The following is a 21,148-nucleotide window of genomic DNA, read 5'->3' as shown; positions in this document are numbered from 1 at the left end:
TCACTACAGAAAAATTAAATCATAAATCCGAAACCATAAACGTTCACATATTAGATTATTGTAAAACAAATAAGGTAAAAGTGTCCATTGAATCATTCTGCAATATCAAAAAGATAAATCTCTTCAGTAAGATTAATAAAAAACAGATTAACTCAAACACAAGCATTATCAGTTGCTGTATGTTTTTAATAAAATATACAGTCATGTTTGCTATGATACAATGCGTAAATAGTTATAGTTGTATAAGTCTGGATCAAAACCTACCTCAATATCAGTCAGTAAACGTAATTTCGGAGAGATAGTCTTCAAATATGACTATTAAGAAATATGAAAACTGCAAAAGAATCTTCAAAAGGTTATTCAACAAGGAGACTTTGAAAAACAGGATCCCGATTACAATATGGCTGCCGTCTTACAGCGTGTCGATGTGGGTGCAGGACTGCGCGGCGGGCGCGGCGGTGGGCGCCTCGGCGGTCGCGCAGGGGCTCGCCTACGCAGCCCTGGCCGGCCTGCCCGCGCAGCACGGGCTCTACTCCGGCATCGCCGGCGGCTTCGTCTACGCCCTCCTCGGCAGTTGCCCCACCATGTCCATCGGACCCACCTCCATCATATCAGCTCTCACGGCGAAATACGTCCAAGGACTCTCCATAGACTTCGCCGTCTTAGCGGCCTTTCTCACCGGACTGGTGCAAGTCGCCCTGGGAGTGTTTCAACTGGGCTTCCTCGTGGATTTCATATCGGGACCGGTCCTCACTGGCTTCGTCAGTGGCGCTGCGTTGCAAATTATGACGTCACAGTTGAAGTCCCTGCTCGGGACTAACGGTGGTGGCGGACATTCTTTCGTCGAGTCGATACGAAACTTCTTCATGAACATTACTAGTGTTAGACCGACGGACGCAGTTTTAGGAGTGTCTACCATATTAGTACTGATTGTTATGAAGAGGCTTGCAGTCGGCTGCAGTCGTCAAGATAAACTGATGAAGAGACTGAGATGGTATGTGTCGCTGGCTAGAAACGTGATCGTTGTTGTTGTGGGCATCATCATCGCATATGTGTGCCACGTGACACTCGGTCATGACGAAACCTTCAAACTCATCGGTGAAATCAACGCTGGCTTGCCGACAGTCCAGCTGCCTCCTGTCACCACTACTGTTGGCAACGTTACCTACAGTTTTGGAGATATGCTGACCACATTAGGGCCGCAATCCCTAGTAATACCTCTTGTGGCTATACTAGAAGTTGTGGTTATAGCAAAAGCCTTTACTCGAGATGCCAGATTTGACTCGACACAAGAGATTATAGTGTTAGGGTTATGCAATATGATGGGATCTCTCGTGGGCAGTATGCCGGTGACTGGAGCCATGTCTAGATCGGCCCTGTTCAGTGCTTCGGGAGTTCAGACCCCTCTGGCAGGGGTTGTTGTCAGCCTAGTTATTATTCTATCTCTCAGCGTCTTGACATCACTGTTTTATTTTATACCAAAAGCTGTGTTAGCCGGTTTGATCATCGTAGCTGTAGTCTCTCTAATACATTTGGATGAAATGAGGTACCTTTGGAGAAGTAGTAAGAGAGAGTTTAGTGTTATGGCAATCACTTTAGTGGCTTGTTTAACGATAGGCTTAGAATATGGCGTAATAATAGGCGTGCTTATCGAGATTTGTATAGTTTTGTTCCGCATTGCGAGGCCAAAAATAGAAGTAAACTTTACTGTGATAGCAACAAGGGATGTTTTACAAATTGTGCTGCCGGAAAATGTTACATACTGCTCTGGAGAATACATGCGAAGATTTATATCTAGAAAAGTTTTAGAATATGATAAAAACGTACTTATAGTAATAGATGGAACAAATATGAAAAGTATGGACACTACCGCTGCATTTAACATTATGGAGGTTGTCAAGCATGTTGACAAAAATGTACAAGTAGTATTTTTCAGCTTTGTTCCCGAAATTAGAAAAAAGTGTTTAGTTTTGAACTGTACGTTTGAGAGTAAATTTGTATCAGGTGTTTCTCTAGAAAAGTTTATAGGCCATTCTTTAGATCTAGCATAACATCTTTTTAATAATAAATATTTCTAAAATAATTACCTCAATAGTTTTCCAAGAGTACCTACTGACATTCTACACCTTTATTATTCACAAAATGTTTTTCTTGCGACTCTCACAAAATGCTTAGTTAGACAAAGTGCTAAGAGCAAAATATAATTTAACCTGTTTTAGAACGAACAAAGGCCAACTTGTACATGTCACATCCGCTAATGTAAGTAAAACCTGTTCCAGACACTTTGCTCACTAAATACTTGTTAAATATGAAAATGTAGTTTTACATTTTCACATAAGTGCGGTTCTGCCCCGGCATTCATTATTCGGATGAATTTAAATTAATGTGGTAACCGACAAATTGTTGGTGAACAAGTGAGGACTATAAATATATTTGGTAATGTTGAATATTTAATTTAAAGTTAAATATCCACAAAGTAAAAATATATTCTGTTATGGTTCTGTTTTATTTTATAAGTGTGGAAGTAATTATAACTACAAAGAATTAATATAAAAGTGGTAATTGGTAGATAATAAGTCGAGTATTGTTCTTATACTAGACAGCATAAACGTAGTAGCATTTTCCATGTATTTTTCATAGACTTAAAAGTTTTTTTGTAGAATAGTCCGTGCTGATTTGAAGTACCTAAAGTAGCAATCCCTTAAAGTTAAAAAGAAATCCGTTTAACAGTTTTGCTGTAAGAGACGAACACTTACTAGTTACTACTTATTTAATTAAACATAAACATTCGAAATATTCGAATAATAAATAATTACACGAAAGCCAACCATTTCAAACAAAAATATGTTCCCGCATTTCAATAAACATTCCTTACCATGCACCCCAAATAGTGATAGACGAGTTTAATAAGCGCAAAAAGCGCTTGAAAGGGCGCAATCACATCGAAAGTGGCGAGTGCAGCCGCGCGCAAAAATATGCAGATATAGGATATATATCTCTTAGCAATATAAAAAAACCAAATGTTGCGAGTTACACGGAGAGAGGGCGGTAGTGGAGGGCGTTTAAAATGATTGAAAAACTGATTGGAATGATTGGTGCAGCGCGATGCGCGCGTAGTGGCAGATGTAATATCAGGACGTTGCCTGAAAGAGATCGCTTTTAACGATAATATTGAGTAATTTTCCCTTGTATAAAATGTATATTTTGTGTGAAATCAATAAAGTAGTATTTTATTCTCTACATTAGATTGCTAGGCACATGCTGTAAAATTAATGTTTTGTATACAACTGTTGCTACTGTTCCACTATGAGGCTATATTATACAGCCATCCTCGACTGTGCGGCCACAGTGCTACAAATATCATCTTTTAAGATGTAACGACCAATGATGATTTGACAAAAAAAATATTACTCTATTACAGCCGTATCTAAGTACTTAATATCATTGTGAAACGCCAAGTCCTATGGCATAACCCGAATATAGCATAACCTTAACTTTTGTCCTGTAACCCATGCATAGGTTCAAATGTATACATAATGCTTGTAAAAAGTACAACATGTAATAGGGCTGCCACCGCTGCTTCCACCAGCTTATCCCTCTGACATTGATGGAAACTTCGCGAGCACTTCCCATCAACCCTGACGTGCCAACGGAACGATGCGGTACAGACGTATCTCCTCTATGTAACACCGTGCGTGGTCTCAAGGATTTTCATCATATACCTACTAATATAATATATGTACATTATTAAAAACAATTATCTGTCCGTACAATATCTGTTAGTACCTACACTAGTGATGTAACGAATATTCGCATTCGCATTCGCATTCGCGAATATTCGCATGTTTTTGGATATTCGCATTCGCATTCGCATTCGCAAAATTTTGTGCGAATGTTTTGCGAATATCAGTACTTATTACAAAACACTATTTGAAAATAATGGTAGGTAAACAAAATCGAAATTCATTCATCTATACCCATTTTACTTATTACAAGTTGCCCTCTTAATCACATTACCGGTCTTACTTTATCACTTGGTATTATTTATTTACTTTGGGAAACGAAACTTAAGATATAGTGAAGGTGTGTTATTACGAAAGGTTTTTGGTCGAGTTCGCTACATGTTCGAATTTTGTCACATTATCAGAACTGGTTGGGTTCTTGTTTTTCATGTAAGGTCGCTTTGTAATCTTTGAATACTTGAATATACAACCTAAAACTCTGTTTCATAGGATTCTGTAAATACCCTCGGAATTCGTAAATATTTAACTTTCAAAAGTTGATATTTTCATTGCTCGAGGGTAATTCCAAACATATATGCGGGTAATTACCGATTACAGCGAAAAATGAGTTTTAGTCAATTTAAGCTAAAGGTACATGAGTATTTTTCGATCAACTTTAACCTCGCAAAAACATATTTCGTAATATTGCCTAGAACTGTCCAGAAGAACTTTTACACATTTATGTGATATTTATAATTCAAAATTGCCCGATCCACAGAATTTCATATTAAATTTCATATTAAAATGTTTAAAATGTTCCAACATTTGGAATTACCCTAGTCGGGAAATACAAAAAAATATGAGCTAGGGTTTTTAAACTCACAACTTAGAGAACAAAAATGACAATCTTTAGGATGAAAAAACAATCATTTCAATAACCTAACTGATTTCTTAATTACCGATGTGCGGGTAATTCCGGAAAATCAAAAATGCCGAAATATGCACTTTTTACTAATTTTACATTTTAACACACGCGCTCGGTTCTTGAGTCAACCCTATAATCGGAATCACCCGAAATTCAGCATTAGCCGACTTCAAATAGTTTCTTAGGCCGAGTTTTTTGATCCGTGGTCAACTCTAACCATTAGTCAAGTCACTGGTCAAACATGACAGCTGCATACGATTTTTGTTGGTTTTTAACTAATGGTAGCCATTTTTGACCAATGGTTGAGTTAACTAGGGATCAAAAAACTGGCCCTTAGGAACTAAATATAAATAAAGCGTATTATGACAGCAGGTATAATGTCAGAGCAAGACATCCATAGATTTAAATGTTTCGTGTAAGTAGCCCTCAGAAACACCACACAGTCGCAATATGTCGTAATAGTTACGGAGCTTATAAAGTGTTAAGTTTATTAAGCTACTTAAAAAAAATTGCGAATAGTATTGGCTAGTCTGATTCGAATGCGCCTAGAACGGAACGTACCTCGTTCAGTACGACACTGCCACCAAACTATACAAATGAAGCCAAATTTGAACACAAACTGAATATTCGCATTCGCATTCGCATTCGCGAATATCGATATCAGATATTCGCATTCGCATTCGCATTCGCGAATGTCCAAAAACACATATTCGTTACATCACTAACCTACACAAGCTAGTGTGTGTGTCTTGAACTCGAAAATAGCGACACGCAAGCTGTAGGAACTCGGTCAGAGAAAACATGATTTCTAGCTTAGTGCTAATTTGTGAGCTTGACTTCTGTCCCCTCCCTTTTTTGTACATGGCGGCAAAAGTTAAGCAAACAAGTTACGGATAACTCTGTTGCAAAGCAAGCGAAGGCGAGGCAAAAACTCGCAGTTTACCCCAGTTGTACGGAAATGTACATAGTTGCAAGAGCGTGACTTTGACTCGCCGTCCAAGTTTAAATCAGAAAGATTTTCAGTTAAGTTGTCCGTTGCATTCTGTTTAAAGTCGGTTCTAGATTAAGAAAGCTAACTACTATATATAATATTACGTCGTTTTACAGTAGGTGCATATCTACTGAACTAATTAAGTAACATATAAATAATAAACTGAATAAAATATTAGGTACTCATACTATTCGTACTACTTATAAGTACTCTATTTTATATTACAAAAGGCAAAAAGTCAAATTAAGGAATAATGGGAACTTGAAGTACAATACTAAAGTGCTGTGGCTTAGCGCTCACGACATGCTATGACAAAATACCTACCGAGTGGAATATTCGGACTATTGGTATTGAGATGTAAGACAACAAAGCATAGTTCTATCGGGAATATTCCTTTACCGTCATTCCTAGTCCGAATATGGAATAAAATGCTTGAATATTTCAGCTCACAGCGGACGGAGGGTTGAACAGAGCAATAGTCTGGCTCGATGAAATTATTGAAGGCAAATTGTTGCCGCCGCGCTTCCGCCGTGCCTCCACACAGCCATGTTTGTTGATGTTGCCATTATTATGTAACATACCACATGTTATTCATGGATAGATACAAAAACTACATATGTTATATATATACATACATATGCTATATACATATGCTAGTATGAATATGAACACGATTATTAATACATCTATTAAACGTACTATAAAGTAATTTGTCATAAATACTGTGCCGTTAGCGAGTTCCTATATACTTTCAAATCGATCACAAGGTTTAGTCGTTGACGCGCTAATGATCTATGTTGTTCTTATATCCGCTATTAGGCACTAATGAAACTCTTAAAACAAAAGTCGTTAATTATTAAACACTCAGCAACAACTAGCCCATTGAGTTCCCAATACACTTTTTGAGTCTATTGTCGAAAAATTCATACCCTCCTGAAACATTTCTGAAGCGACGGGGAAACAATGTCGGCCTCGGCGCAAGAAGGATCTTTGTGGGAAATTGTGAAAAAAAACCGTCGTCGCCGCGCTCTCAAAGAAATTTCCATCTAAAAATATTTTCAAGTACATTGTTGTGAGTTGAAAAGAAGTTATACTGAAAGGAACATTTTTATTTGAAATTGAAGAATTATTTCAGCTTTGATGTGGTAATCTTTTTTTACTTTTTAAATTTAATATAGCCTTAATATTTTCGAAATGAAAGGATCTTTAGCAAAAGCGTGAGTGGAAGCCTTGATTAAAAAAACAAAGTTCATTAAATATAACGTTAACCTACTGGGATTTCATGTTATTTTAACGATGGGCAACTCTTTTTCACGATTCATAAATTTTCCGGCCTTTGCCTTTCATGATGATATTATTATATCGTTAAATTCAGGGCTATGGTTCTTTCCTCCTAAAGCTATAGAACATAATATTATTTTACATCTCTTAAATAAATACAAATTTCAAACGTTATTCGGTATTTTTAAAGGAAATCCGCACATGAGAAACTTAAATTGTGTGCTAAGAAGAATTGGCTACTAATACTAAAGCAACTTTATAGTTCGGAAACATATGAAAGTCAGTAATAAGAGCTGGCAAACAAACGGGCTCTTTAAAAATAAATAAATAAACATCTAAGTAAGTGCCCTCCTCCCACAACATCCTGAAAGCTGAAAGCCTGTTACATAGATGTTGGAGCTGAAACAAGTTGAGCGGAAAATGATAGTTTATAGCTGAGTCCCGGGCCACTTGCTGTGCTGACCACGTGCCCACAATAAAAATATCGGGGCACAACTCTAAAATCTTCCATAAAATGACCAAAATTAGAAATACTAGAACATGGATCACAAAAATTTGAGGGTTGGACCTCCGAATTTTGTTGAACGTGCCCCTTTGTTAAGACATGTAAGTTGATCTGATTGATGGAACCTATAGATTAATAGGATAGACTTGTGTGATATGTTACTTTTGCTTAGGTAACTATTATGTTTAGGTATATTTGTAGGTAAAGAATAAAACGAAATAGCTAGACTTAACAACAAATGTGTCGCACAGTAGCTTTACCTAAAAATCGACAGATAATACTTACGTCGTAAGTACTTATTACTTCCATGCAGATAACATGCATAATCTGAGGTAAATGGCTCTATCTATACAACAGGCTTGAACAGCTAATAATGTATCAACAAGCACATGTTAGCTTACAATAATGTAATATTGTGAGCCGGAATCAAAAGCCCTTCGCGGCGACACATGTTAAATGTCCCCGCCAGGTGGCTCTCTGCTCTAGGGACTGGAGATGTGCTTAGGCTAAAATAATCGGCTATCGGTACTTGAGCCATAAAAAACGTGCTAATTCACGTCATAAATTATGTTACCGGAATCAGATTATATAAAGGACAGAAAATGAAAGAACAACTTAATGTATAAACTCAATGTAGGTATAACAAATAAAATAATAGGTATAATATAATAAATAGATAAATGTAGGTATAATAAATAAATAATAGTAAATAGGTGTATATTTAAAATATATCCACGGAAAAGGAGAAATAAATAGGTAACTACGTAAACCAACTTTATCTAAGCGGCCGGATTTCAAAAAACTTTTTCATTAGTCGAACTTTTTCTTTAAAGCTATACTACCTATAATAAGCTTCATTCAAGCCGAAAGTTTCGGCTGAACTCTTCGGCCACACAACACTACCGAGGGGTTAATTAGTAGCGCGTGGAGCCATCGCTCACTGTCGCGCGGCACTCTGTGCGACAAATCAGTTTACCCGGCCCGAAGGACCACTCTTAGTTGACGAAATACGGAGCGCTGCTTCAACCACCAATCTGTCTTGTTTTATTAAACGTACTGATCTCTTTCTAGGTAGACTAGAAGGCAACTCTTGTCGAGAGAGCAGTCATACAATCGGCACTTTTATGCAACGAGATAGAGTCTGGGTTAGCGCAGTAGAACAACGAGATAATTATATCATCCTTGTGAAGCTAGTGGGTCCCTCTAGATAGGCCAACGCTACATACGAAACTGCTTGAGTTGCTTCTTACCGTCGTACCTACAGCACCTTTAGTTAGTCTACCGTATTGTAAAAGATACCTAGAAAGAAAATTCTCAATGAGTCAATCTGTTTTGTATCGCTAAGGTGTCTGGAATAAGGCACATGTGTAGTAAAGTGTGTTTGTGTGTGTGTGTGTTGGATATACTAGAGAAATCGCAGGTACTTCGGGAGGCAATTTACTAAATAACATTAGGACGTCACGGGACAATATCCTGTACGGTGACCACCGTTTCAGGACTGTTACGGGATTTCCTTTACGTACAATGTGTTATTTCATAAATAAATAACTAAAACAGCTGTTAAGCTTAGGAAGTAAACAAAACAAATATACATTATTCCTTTTCTCTGTCGTTTTAAATTTACATTTACAAAAATAAAATGTATTAAGTAGTCCCAAATCGAGATGTCAAGCGATCGCATTTAGACATCAATCTTGATCTGGCGCCTGCACCGACCTCACCTGGGGGTTGGAGGGTCACTCTATACTGACGAAAACGGACGAGCGAGAGCTGTCATGCAATCAGCACGTTTAATACAACGAGATAGAGTACTGAGTGGCTCGCGCAGCAACGCATTAACTTCGTTTTTCCTCATATAGAGTAACTTGTACCTTGGTCCTACTCTGGCAAAAATATCCAGAGAACTGACATGAAATTGTAACGTTTAAGGCATAGAGTCGTGGTTAGCTCAACAGCCGAAGCTTCGTATTTCGTCAAGCAAGAGTAGCATCCTGGGTGGGGTCGAGCGATTAAAACTTTTCCTACGGATTCATAGAGCGGTATCTTTTATAACGGATGGCATGTTTTTCCCGGTTGTTTTGCATTTGGGTTGTCAGAAGACTGTATATAGGTTACTTAATGCATTCACCATTAATGAATGTACTATGAACTCATTATAAAGATCTTAACGAAAGAATGGTTTGTTTATTGCCTACGTATCATATTAAAACATTTCTCAGCAACAAAACAGTGTTGATGCAACATTAAGGTAATGTGCGGTGACATGACTTGTATGTAGCATATTGCAGACTTATCCCAACGTTTCATGAAAGCATGGCGCACGCAACACAGCCTCCGCTCACTTTGAGGATTATTTCATGAATACAGGTATATAATTTTATAATAAATCTTCGTGATTATAGGATGAGACTTCACATTTAATGCAATTCAAATAATGGGTTTAAATTAATACTAGTGTACTAATAATTAATACTACACAAATAGGTAGTATAGTAAAAACAACAAGAAATCCGCTCATGAAATTAAAAAAGTCTTCCAATTTAAAAAGACGATTATAAAATAAACACACGCATAAAAAAGTAGTTACAAAACAACAAAAAGTTGCTTTTACATACACCCTCTACACAATATCTCTCTATAATTGCAGCTCATATAAGGACAGAAACTAAGTTGATAATAATAATTTTAATTACCAACAGTAAGCAAAGCAGCCTGCACCAATGCAATACGGTTCAAAATAGCGCATCTCAAGCAGTATCATCGAGCTCTGCGGCAGGCTGTATAAAGGCTATGTAGGAGCCGTCTACACTCGCTGGAATGATGCCAGCGTCACTGGACCATATTAGAGCGGGTGAAGAGTCATTCTTATTTCAAAAATGTTCGATAGATGGAAAAATGTTGAGGTTGAGCTCGTGGTTCAGTTGAGTTGAGCTATAAGTATTTTTCTATTCTATCAATATTATGTTTTCAACAAGAATCTGTAATCTTTTTAGGCATTTGTAGTATACCTAGACAAGTCCTAGACCTACGTATCCTCTACGTGTCCCCCAGTACACACACGGCAGTCACTCACTCGATGACTGAAGAGATTTCATATGTAAATACTTTCGACACATTAATTCAGGAGAGGGGTGGTTAACGTTATAAAAGGCTATAAAATCATTTTTATGGTCTGTGCAGTGGCGGCGCAATAAAGGGTTTAATGGTAAAATTCATTCAAAATGTTTAAAATTTAGTCCTTATATTGAGTTTTATTTCATACATTGATAAATGAAAAATACTACTTAACTTTTTTGTGTTTTGCTACGAGTTTTTGTAGCGCTACGCCCACTACATAGTTTTACAATACTGAGCTACGAAAGCTCGTAGTATACCGTTGCAACTACGAAAATTAAGAATCGGTTATAACATTATTTATCATACTACTCTAAAATAACACTCTGGTGAAAAGTGTGTAGCAATGCACCTCTGCCTACCTCGCAAGGGATTACATTAGTACAATGCGTGAGTGTGTGTGTTATTTATCATTTTAGTGACAACATAAGTAATTTTATTATATTTATAGCATGGACAAGTACACATAGGAATGTGGGGTAAGACCGGGACGCTAAGGAAAATAATTAATAAAAAATCCAAATTAAGGAGTTTTAATCAACTTTATTAAAATTAGCTTACTATGCCTTATAATTAACAGTCTTGCTCAACAAAATCAATGTTTAAACTATTCTAATTAATAATAATAATGTTTTTCTAAATGTTAACTTTTTACGGTTTTACCCCATGCCTGGTCCAAAACCGGGTATACCATTATTCTATACCCGACTTTGCCCCTAACACCGGTAACAACAGAACTCATCCAGTTCTTCCAGTTCCCATCCCGTACAGCCTTCATGTGCCCATTTTTTGCACTTCAGGCATTGAACCCAAGCATCGCTTCTTTGCGTATTGCCATAAATCTCTGTGCAATAAATGCACATGTCATCAGTCATTTTTTGCTTTTTTGGTTTTACCTTATCGATCTTAAGTTTCGGAAAAATTTTCTTGTTATTCTTCGTGATGGTATTTTGTTCGATTTCCGATTTGTACGGTGATGAAGTAATAATAGCAGTTTTTCCTCGACGAGTATTTGTAGTGATTTTTCTTACAACGTGCGGTTTTGGTAAAATATCAGCAGGGGAAAATGTGAAACACGCCGTTGTCACGCACACTGACTGCTGTGAAGTGCTTGGCTGTGGACTATCTGCTAGCCGTGAAGTGCTTGGTTGTGGAATGTCCACTTGCCGTGACGTGCTTGGTTGTGGGCTAACTGCCTCCCGTGAAGTGCTTGGCTGTGGAATATCCGCTTGCCGTGACGTGCTTGGTTGCTGGCGAAGTGCCTGCCGGGATGTGCATGGCTGTGGATTAATGGCCGGCCGTGATGTGCTTGGCTGTGGAGTATCTGCTTGCTGTGACGTGCTTGGCAGGGGGCTAACCGCTGGTCTAATAACACTGTTTTCATCTCGATCTTCAACCGTTTCTTGATCAAAAGCGTTCGCTGTAGGCTCAGAATCAGGTGTTGGGTCATTATCTGTTGTAGAAGCAGATACAAATACATCATCCGAGAAGATGTTAGCATTCAGTGGGAAAATTCCTGTTTTCGAAAAACCACTCATAGCATTTTGGAGAGTTGCTGCTTTGGCGTACGCAGTCCCAAAAAGTTTTCCGAGTTGAAACATACTCACTGTACGACCTGGATTATTACGCAGCCATGTCATCACTTCTTGACTGTAATAAGTACTTAAGGGTCCTATGATGCTGACGTCAAGAGGTTGAAGACGGTGTGTACAGTGGGGAGGAAAGCTTACTATGATCACCCCGTTCTCTCGAGCTTTATCAATCAAGGGAAGGTTTTTAGTGTGCGTTGAGTGACCATCTAATAAAAGGAGTACAGGGTCATCTTTCGATGGTTTCACATTTTCAATGAAATGGATTAGCCAGTTCACAAATATGTCACTCTGTATCCACCCACTGGGATGGCATACAGCAATAGTTCCAGGAGGCGTACCATCTAACAATTCTGCCTTCATTCGGACTCTCGGGAAAATCAAAAGTGGTGGGATATAAACACCTGAAGCTGATACACACAAAACTGCAGTAGTCAACTGGCCCCTTTCAGCAGAAGAGATAATGCCTACTTGTTTTTTGCCTTTTAAAGACAGAACTTTGGATTTCTTTTTGGGCACAGTCATGATCCCGGTTTCATCGACATTAAATATCTTAGTTGGCCCAAATTTGTATTTGTCTTGCAGTTCTATTAGAAGAGCAAAAAATTTCGAGACATTTACTCTATTAAACCCCATTGCTCGTGCAACGGAAGTCGGTTCTGGAAGGCGTAATGATAATTCCGGATGACGACGTAAAAATCCATAAAGCCAATCCATACCAGCCATTTTTGTGTCTTTATTAAAACCGTGATCTATGCCATTTTTCTCTGCCTATTCAAAAGCAAGTTTTCTAAAATCTGTGTATGTAAGCCCAAATAATTGAGCCTCTAGATCTTTAATATGCTGACACATAATATCTTCTTGCTCATCTGTAAAAATAGTCTTGAAACGACCTAGGCCTTTTTTAGAAGCTTGTTCCAGGTCATTGTTTATACGGTACTTCTTAACTCTATCTTCTAATGTCGATTGTGGAACTGCAAATTGTCGAGAAGCCAGACGGTATCCACTTCTTCCTTCTATTACTTCCGAAATGGCCTTTTTCATGGCTTCTTCAGTCCATGACTGCCGGTTTGTACATCGTTTATAATTTCGCGGCATTTTCATTCAAACTGTAACAATGTTTCAAACAAAATTATATTTAAAAAAAAATAAACACGTAGTCACTGATTATTGTACAAAACCGGGTACCACCCGGTATTACCCCGTACGGTTTTGCCCCAAGCACCCTAGCAAGAAAAAAAATAAAAAAACTAACCTCAAAACGAAATGCAATTAAAATCTAAGCAGTGTTTATCAAACATGAAAACATGCTTAACCAATATTAAAAAACCAATACCACATACCTGGATGTTCCGAAGCATAGTAAATGAATGAATTCCATGAATTATTAGATCAAACCACCCTAAAAACTTGATTTGTAATTATTTTTTACGAGCGCACACGAGTGTCCTTCAACTTTTGTTGACAGTGTCGTCAAGATGGCCGACTGCAGTGAGCAAAGCGCGCGAAAATTTGAAACACGCTAAGTGGCTATAATGACATGTCCCGGTTTTACCCCCATACCCGGTTTTGGACTAATCTCCCTACATGTATTATGCTACGCTCATATTGCTATGTTATACTCTGTCTCGTAATCTTCGTGTAATATTAATCTTTTCAGAGTGAGCGAGGCGTGATAATCCAATATAATCAGATTTCAGTCCCCGCTTCATATCCTGTGCCATAATCCGATCAGCCAGTCAAGACGATTGAAAAGTGCATCCGACACTGAAGGGCAAAGCCTATTCTGGGTGTTAAAAAGCTTTAACTTTTGCGTTAAGCTTTAGATTAAATACCGAGTGTAGTGTAGGATATTGTAACTTTGTGGAGCATCCAATAATAGTGAGAGGAGATTCATACAGACAGAAAAGGTAAGTCAAAGTCATTTTATTCATCGTAGGTATAATTATATAAAATTTTCTGATGAACGTCAATTTTTACAAACTACTCTCCGTTCGGAGAGTAAGTAAGTACTTATTTACTTATTCGGTTAAGTACACGTTTCTTTAACACATGTAAAGGGTGTTAAATGTAGTTGTATTTATTTTAAGTAATATATTTTTATATTTAAAGTACTTATAAGTAAGTTTCGATTATTAGTAAGTATCTATTGAGATTGAATTGTAAGATTACGCAGCATCATTTATTGAAAATGTTTGCTTCAGTAACGCCCTCGCTTTTTCAGGAGGTTTAAAGTGAAGAGGATGGATCTTAATTTCATGCATCAGCATCAGCTATGGATTTCGTATCAATCCGTGTTTGCCAAATGCTGACTCGTGCCGGCGCGGATTTGTTCATAAATCCACGAGACACCCCAATACTGCAGCGGTACACAACTTGCATGATATCGACTTTCCGATATATGTAAACCACTTATATTGTTCCGTCGATTTTTATAAAATAAATTTTCATACTTTAGTATCATTGTCATCAGTTAAGGCTGTCACTAAAGCTAGAAGAAAATCAGAATCTGTCAAATCTAGTGAGGGGGGGTTGAGGTATGCGGGGCGTTCTCCGGACAATGACATGAAATTTTAACATAGTACTCGAAAACATTAAAGTGAAGACATGCCACTTTGTTAAACATATACTAAGTAAGTAATATTGTATTGTAAGTGATACGAAAATATTTATTTTTATTTGAAAGTATTTTTAATAAAAAAAAAAAAAAAAAAAAAAAAAAAACACGCACTCACGCCTTGTACTAATGTACTCCCTTGCGGGGTAGGCAGAGGTGCATTGCTGCACCCACTTTTCGCCAGAGTGTTATGTTAGTCCCAATGTAATAGGGGGCGGGCCTATTGCCATTTTACGGGCACATCCAAGACCTGAGAACAAATATCTGTATTTAAACAAATATCTGCCCCAGCCGGGAATCGAACCCGGGACCATCGGCTTAGTAGTCAGGGTCACTAACCACTACGCCATTCGGTCGTCTATTTAATCATTAATTATAAAAAGTCGTGCCCGTGCCGATATTTATACAGGTTGTTGCAAAAAGGGTATACTAAACTAAGCCGAAACCTACGTGTGCAGCATGTTATTGATGTTATGTCTAAAACCCTGGAAATGAAATCAGAATGTAAAAATTCGCGTTTTTTTTTTCGCGAATTAAGTATAGCCTCACTTGGGGGCAGATTTTAATATAAGAGGGACTACAGGGTGTTGTATTAAAAAAAGTATAGTTAGCCGAAAGGGCGTTACTCTGAATAACTTTTATCCTACGTATTTGTACACTTATTTATATATTTGTGCAATAAAGGATTAAATAAATAAATAAATATTTTTTTATATTCGTGAAAAAAAAAACGCTTCTCCATATATTTTTTTTGGTCACGTGACCTTTTAGTTAGACGACCTGTTTTATTTTGGTGTTTTAAAAGCAGAACAGTAGTTTGCAGAACTCTGCATATACAGGGTGTCCCAAAAGGTTACGTAGCTGGCAAAGGTGGTGATATGGGGTGGTCTGGGTGAGATAATATGTACTTAAGTATGTGTATTTTGGATATGATAGAAATAATATTTTTGTTTCTTAAAACCAAAATAAAATAAAACCTTGTTGCGCTCTTTTGCTCACTGTAAGTACCTACAAATATTGCTGTATTAAAAAAATTGCGGTTTTGTAATAACGATTATAAAAAAAGTTATTTTCAAGTCAAGGAGTCAGTACCTAATTACAATTTCAGTCAACACCAGGTGAACTGAAAAAAAATAGATAGTTCTAATTATTCTATAATCACTTTAGATCGCAAACATTGTAACTCCACTTTTCTCGGCGAAAAGTCAATTAGTGTCAGTTGGTGTCAATTAGGGCATGCAATACCGGAATAATTTTCAATACCGGTATTGAGTTTCGGTATTACTACTTCGGGATTCCGGTACTAATACCGGTATTAGACTTTCTTGTTGTTATAAATGGCAAATATTGTGTTTAAAGGACTATAGGCCAAAATTAAACAAGAAAAGGCAATCAAATTCTGTAATTATAGATATAGATTTCTACGACAATTGAGTATTAGAGTTAAAATTATAGATTTGAAAAAAAAAATTTGGTGTCGGTTTACGCATGGGCAACAGTAGATTTCCAACGGCCAAAAACTACATTAAACTATTGGAGACAAGTGCGCTTTCATAGTATATAAGAACACAAGGGTAACTATACCTTAATCGCTTTATTTATAGCCTAAAAAGTCCGATTCCGGTATTACTTCAATACCGGTATTAACTTTCAATACTGGTATTGAAAAATACTTATTTTTTTTCCGGGTTCCCGGTATTGCGGTATTGTATGCCCTAGTGTCAATAGAAACGTTTTTTGAATTTATATTTATATTCTCATATATAACGTGCGATGTAGGCGAGCGTGAACGAAAACTATGCAATAAGCCTTTGTTTTTATTACTACTTTACTAAAATAAAATAACATACTCAACAATGTTAATATTTTTTTTTTGCAATATTGTAAAATTAAAATCTAATTATTAACATGAATTTCAACTTTTTTTTGCATCTATGCGTCGAATGACGGCATGACGGCTGCTGCAGCTACGTGCTGTCCAGACCTCCAACCAATCCCACCAGTACTGCAGGTTGCGTCGAATACGAGCCATTCTCTTCGACTTGACAAAACAGGTGCTCCTGGAAGGGCCATAAATCGCACGGCACCCGTACCGTATAGAGGCAACAGACTCCTTTGCAACAGCCTCCCAGATTCCTAAGTAGCCCATGCACTGCATGGCGAGCACAGCTCCAGCAATGGACAACATTTCAAAAAACTAAAGCTGCTATAAATCGGAAACCATTTCGAGATTTAGCTATAAAGGCCACGAAAAAAATATTTTTTTCGTGTGAGAAATTCATAAAATAGTCAAAAAGTGCTGATGACGTCATGCATTAGGTGCGATGAATTTTGTTGCTCAAAGCCTATCGATGAAAAAAAAAAGTAACTGTCACTGTCATTTTTGATTGACGTTGACGTTTTATCGTGACGTTTTGTTGTTTATTTGGGTCATTTTCATAAATTCTGTTCCGACACTTTTTGACTTTTTTTTTTATTGATCGTATATAAAATGGTTAGTACGCATTAAGAGATGACCCGCTATATAATATGTCCCAGAGCATGCCACCGCCTACATAGCTAAAAAAATTGGGGTAAGTACATTATATTTATTTTAAAATAGTAATATATTATGCATTCATGTGTTTCAATTATGCTTGACTGGAATGCTTAGTAAAATTATTTTTTCATGATAAGTATTTTGTATCATCAGAATTATCAATGTCACACTTTTTTTGTCATTTGAAAATGACCCATTTGCTGGTTGGCACGTAAACAAAGTTTATGTCAGTTGTCAGTGTCATTTATGTTTTTTTTTTCGAGACTAAGGCAAAGGACTTAAATCAAAATTGAGCCTAATATGTGACGTCACTTCCGGTTTTAAAATAATAAACTTTAAAGTTAAAAATAACATGGAAAAAGAAACTAAAAGTATACAGGCGGAGTTTTTAAAATAGCGATCCCTGGTGATGAAGGGACCAGCTACATCTGTTATAAATCCTGGGACGTGTTGTGTGTGATGTGTGTAGCAGTGGTGTTTATGTGGATGTGCTTGAGAAGCATGTCAGCTTGAGATCGCTGTTTTAAGAACTCCGCCTGTATACTTTTAGGCGCAGGCCACCGTACCGTTTGCAAAGCTTATTAAATACCTTCATAGATTTAAAAAAATATGTACATTTTAGTTCTTCAATTTTTAAAAGTACTTATACTTTTGAACACCCTTTAGTGTACAGACTACCACATCTTAAAATATATATTATAAAAAATTACGGTTTTTGGTTTCAAATAATACAAATTGAGAACTTAATTTTCAACACCCTGTATATTGTGTAGCTTACCTAGCATACACAACCGTTAAAATAAAATAAAGTTAAATTATTACCCCTCAGAATATAAACAGGCTCGCGCTTTGGCATACTGTATTGACCGTATAGTTCTTATTCGGAGAATCTAATAAGTGTCATTATGTGTAATGTTTACCTTTATCTATGCATCTGTAACTCTATAGTAAAAAATGTAAACAAATCGAAAAGGCGAAATGTTTTCTAAGAATTTTCGGCTTTTCTCCATCTAAAATGTTTAGAAAATTAACTTTTCATAGCAAATGCATATGTATTATAATATTTGCAGTCATCATTTGTTGATTTAATCAGTTTTTGTGAAATATTTGATTAAAAATAAAATGGCGTGGGTATCGCTCCTAACAGGCCGCCACCAGGGCGACGACTGAAGAAATCTGAAATCTGTCACGGCGTCATCATTTTTAAACCGGAATTTATTAGTTTTTTGCAAAAAAAGTTGACTTCTGGTCCATTAAATCCAACTCTTTAAGCTAACTTTGTTAAGAATTTAATTACCTACACATACATATAAGATTCCATGAAAATGGGCCCTCTGATTTCGAGGGTTTTTTCATAATAAGTCGAAAAATTGCAAAAGACATGGTCTGTTTGCAATTTTTTTTAACATACTTATTATAATCCTGCACCAATTTCTAAGCAAATATCATGTTGAGTATACCCTCTGCTACAATATATATTTTTCTCAAAGTGATAGAAGCTACCGTTTTTCCAATCCAATCAAGTATATCAAACCGACTTTAGCATTTTAGGTTTCGTAATCCCCTTAAGGGGAGTCTTCGGCAATCGAGGATCGGCATTGTCATAGTAGGAGCATACTTTGAAGGTGATAAAATAAATTTGGATGAATAACAAATATTTTGTGTTTTATAGATCTTTTCCCGATACTCTTTACACAGAGTAGTACTTACGTCCATACCGTAAGAAAAACTATTTAAGTTCATCGCGAGTGCAATGTTTTCTTATTAAAATTGTTGCAAAAGTTCCGGCGCATTGTTCAGACGTCTTCTCTCTTGATCGTTTATGAGATTAAATTTTCAGTTGAAGTAAAATATTAATGAGTTATGCAAGATGTGTCTTAGGTAGAAAAGAGGATAATACGTACTCCGCACAAATGTTTATGAATACATACTAGACTAAATTATGATGTATGAAGTATGTTAAATCGTTTAGTGCCAATTTCTCCATAGTCGGATCGGATATCTAACCGACAGGGATTGGTTAATCAATAATACGTCATCTCCATATAAAATTCTTGACAGATGTGTCAAAAGTAAACCACTAATACCTAGTTATGCTCTAATCGACTATGGAGAAATTGGCACTTAGGTAGCCAAAGTTGTGAAAGCAACACATGCCAAAAGATATTTTGATTAAACCATCCCGACGGGGAAGTCGTCTACCCCCTGAGTGGATTGACTATTAATTCATAATCGAGTTATGCACAAATTGCACTCGTCTCACTCATGTGTTTTCATTTCCACGTGTCAATATGTTTTGATTGAAAGATTATTCGTGTGACATGGATATTTATCGGTTATCGGTCAATCACGGAGAGTAAAATAAAAATGTTATCTTGTTGCCACCACGAATGAAAGGATTAATAGTGACCGGATCAGGAAGGCCAATGAAAGAGAGTTATTGTAGTGATAGTGATTTGTGAGGCTTCTGTTAATGTAATGTACCTACTTTTGACAATTGTGTATCAAGTATGTACCTATCTAAATATCGTAGGTAAGCGAAATGTAAACTTACTTAAAACACAAATTTCCCCCAAGTATGAAAAACAACACCACTAGTGCAATATTCATAATAATAACGCATAAAATACCGCGAAACGACCCCGGCTCACGGCAGAACCCTCTGGAAAGTGTTCATTAATTGATACTTGGCGTGTTCCGTGGCCATGTCTATGGAATTAGGGTACCGCCGCGAAACAAGTGGATGTTTTATTATTAGTACCTTTCCTATTTTCTTTTATATGACCATGAGCGGCCGCTGCATAGGAAAAAGTAACTTCTCAATGTACCTATGTATATGGTCTACTTGTCTATAATTAGTTACTTATGAAAAAACTGAACCTTATCGTTGTTAAAATGTTAATGTTATGCTACCCTAGGTCAATGTATTATAGAAGGGCCTACCCTTCAATAATAATCACAATCGTAACACACAAAAATTACAAAACAGGCGATTTGTCTAGAAATGTAACTCTTACGACAATTGGACCTCACTTGTAAATGTGGCTCAATTGAGAGAGCCGAATCTTTAAAGTACCTACCTAGGCGTAATCATCGACGAAAGATTAACCTTTAAAGAGCATATCATCTCAATGTCCAAACGAGTTTATTTATTTATTTATTTATTTTATATGTATTCAAAAATCTTCGCGACATAGATGATGGAAAAATTATCAAAATGGTATATTTTTCACTTTGTCAGTCCATAATAAACTACTGCATTTTGGCTTGGGGTTGTGCATAACAACACGACGAAGACTAGACGACTGACATCTTGTCAAAGTAAAACTATCGTACCGTACCAATACCGTACCAAAGGGAATAGATTGATTCAATCATCTATCCACATACAAATATTAAAAGTTTTCGATCGCAATCAAACAAACTGTAAGCAATAATAGTTCACGACTTCACGCTAAACAGAATATATTTTATGTATAGCCATATCTATCCAGTCTCTAAGTTTAGTTTACCAAGTAAAGCTTTGAACTAGGCATTAAGCAGTCCAAGTAATCTTCCAAAGTGAAAGCCTTTCTAACTACAAGGAAGCCGCGCTAAACTTAAGCGATTATTTGCTGTATAGTGAGCTAACTATAGGCATACGACATCAGGTGGAATTTTATCTATGATCGGGGCGAAACGAATATTTGTTTCAGAAATGTATATACTTACTAATAACTATAAATAGGCATGGACTTATGTAAATGGTCGAAGAAACTTATATGTATTTTGTAAATAGGTAGGTACTAACCTTGAGTTATTCAGGGTGACACGTCGAGGAGTACCTAGTTGCCTTTTCAGAAAGATTTGACATTACACAGGGTTC

The 21,148-nt window shown here is 36.7% G+C and overlaps 2 protein-coding genes across 2 annotated transcripts; one reads left to right on the top strand and one right to left on the bottom strand.

The window, feature by feature from the left end:
• The first annotated feature begins 311 nt into the window (after positions 1 to 311).
• On the top strand, positions 312 to 10,080 carry LOC105388464 (sodium-independent sulfate anion transporter). The gene is made up of 2 exons (XM_048631743.1): positions 312 to 1,349; positions 10,072 to 10,080. The coding sequence occupies exons 1-2, from the start codon at positions 312 to 314 to the stop codon at positions 10,078 to 10,080; spliced, it is 1,047 nt and encodes a 348-aa protein (XP_048487700.1).
• Positions 10,081 to 11,667: 1,587 nt separating this feature from the next.
• LOC125490998 lies at positions 11,668 to 13,448 on the bottom strand. The gene is made up of 2 exons (XM_048631741.1): positions 12,269 to 13,448; positions 11,668 to 11,958 (listed from the first exon to the last, which is right to left on the bottom strand). Exons 1-2 carry the CDS (start codon positions 12,851 to 12,853, stop codon positions 11,668 to 11,670), a joined length of 876 nt encoding a protein of 291 aa, XP_048487698.1. The 5' UTR covers positions 12,854 to 13,448.
• Between the last annotated feature and the right edge of the window lie 7,700 nt (positions 13,449 to 21,148).

This window comes from Plutella xylostella, chromosome 29, assembly GCF_932276165.1.
Source record: "Plutella xylostella chromosome 29, ilPluXylo3.1, whole genome shotgun sequence".
In the NCBI taxonomy this organism is placed as follows: Eukaryota; Metazoa; Arthropoda; class Insecta; order Lepidoptera; family Plutellidae; genus Plutella; species Plutella xylostella.
This window is presented reverse-complemented; position numbering and strand designations above follow the sequence as displayed.

Coding starts and splice junctions, on each gene's coding strand:
- LOC105388464 (XM_048631743.1), top strand. CDS start 312: ATGACTATTAAGAAATATGAAAACTGCAAAAGAATCTTCAAAAGGTTA.
- LOC125490998 (XM_048631741.1), bottom strand. CDS start 12,853: ATGGCTGGTATGGATTGGCTTTATGGATTTTTACGTCGTCATCCGGAA. Junction 11,959..12,268: donor GAGAGAACGGGGTGATCATA/GTAAGCTTTCCT, acceptor CTGAGCCTACAG/CGAACGCTTTTGATCAAGAA.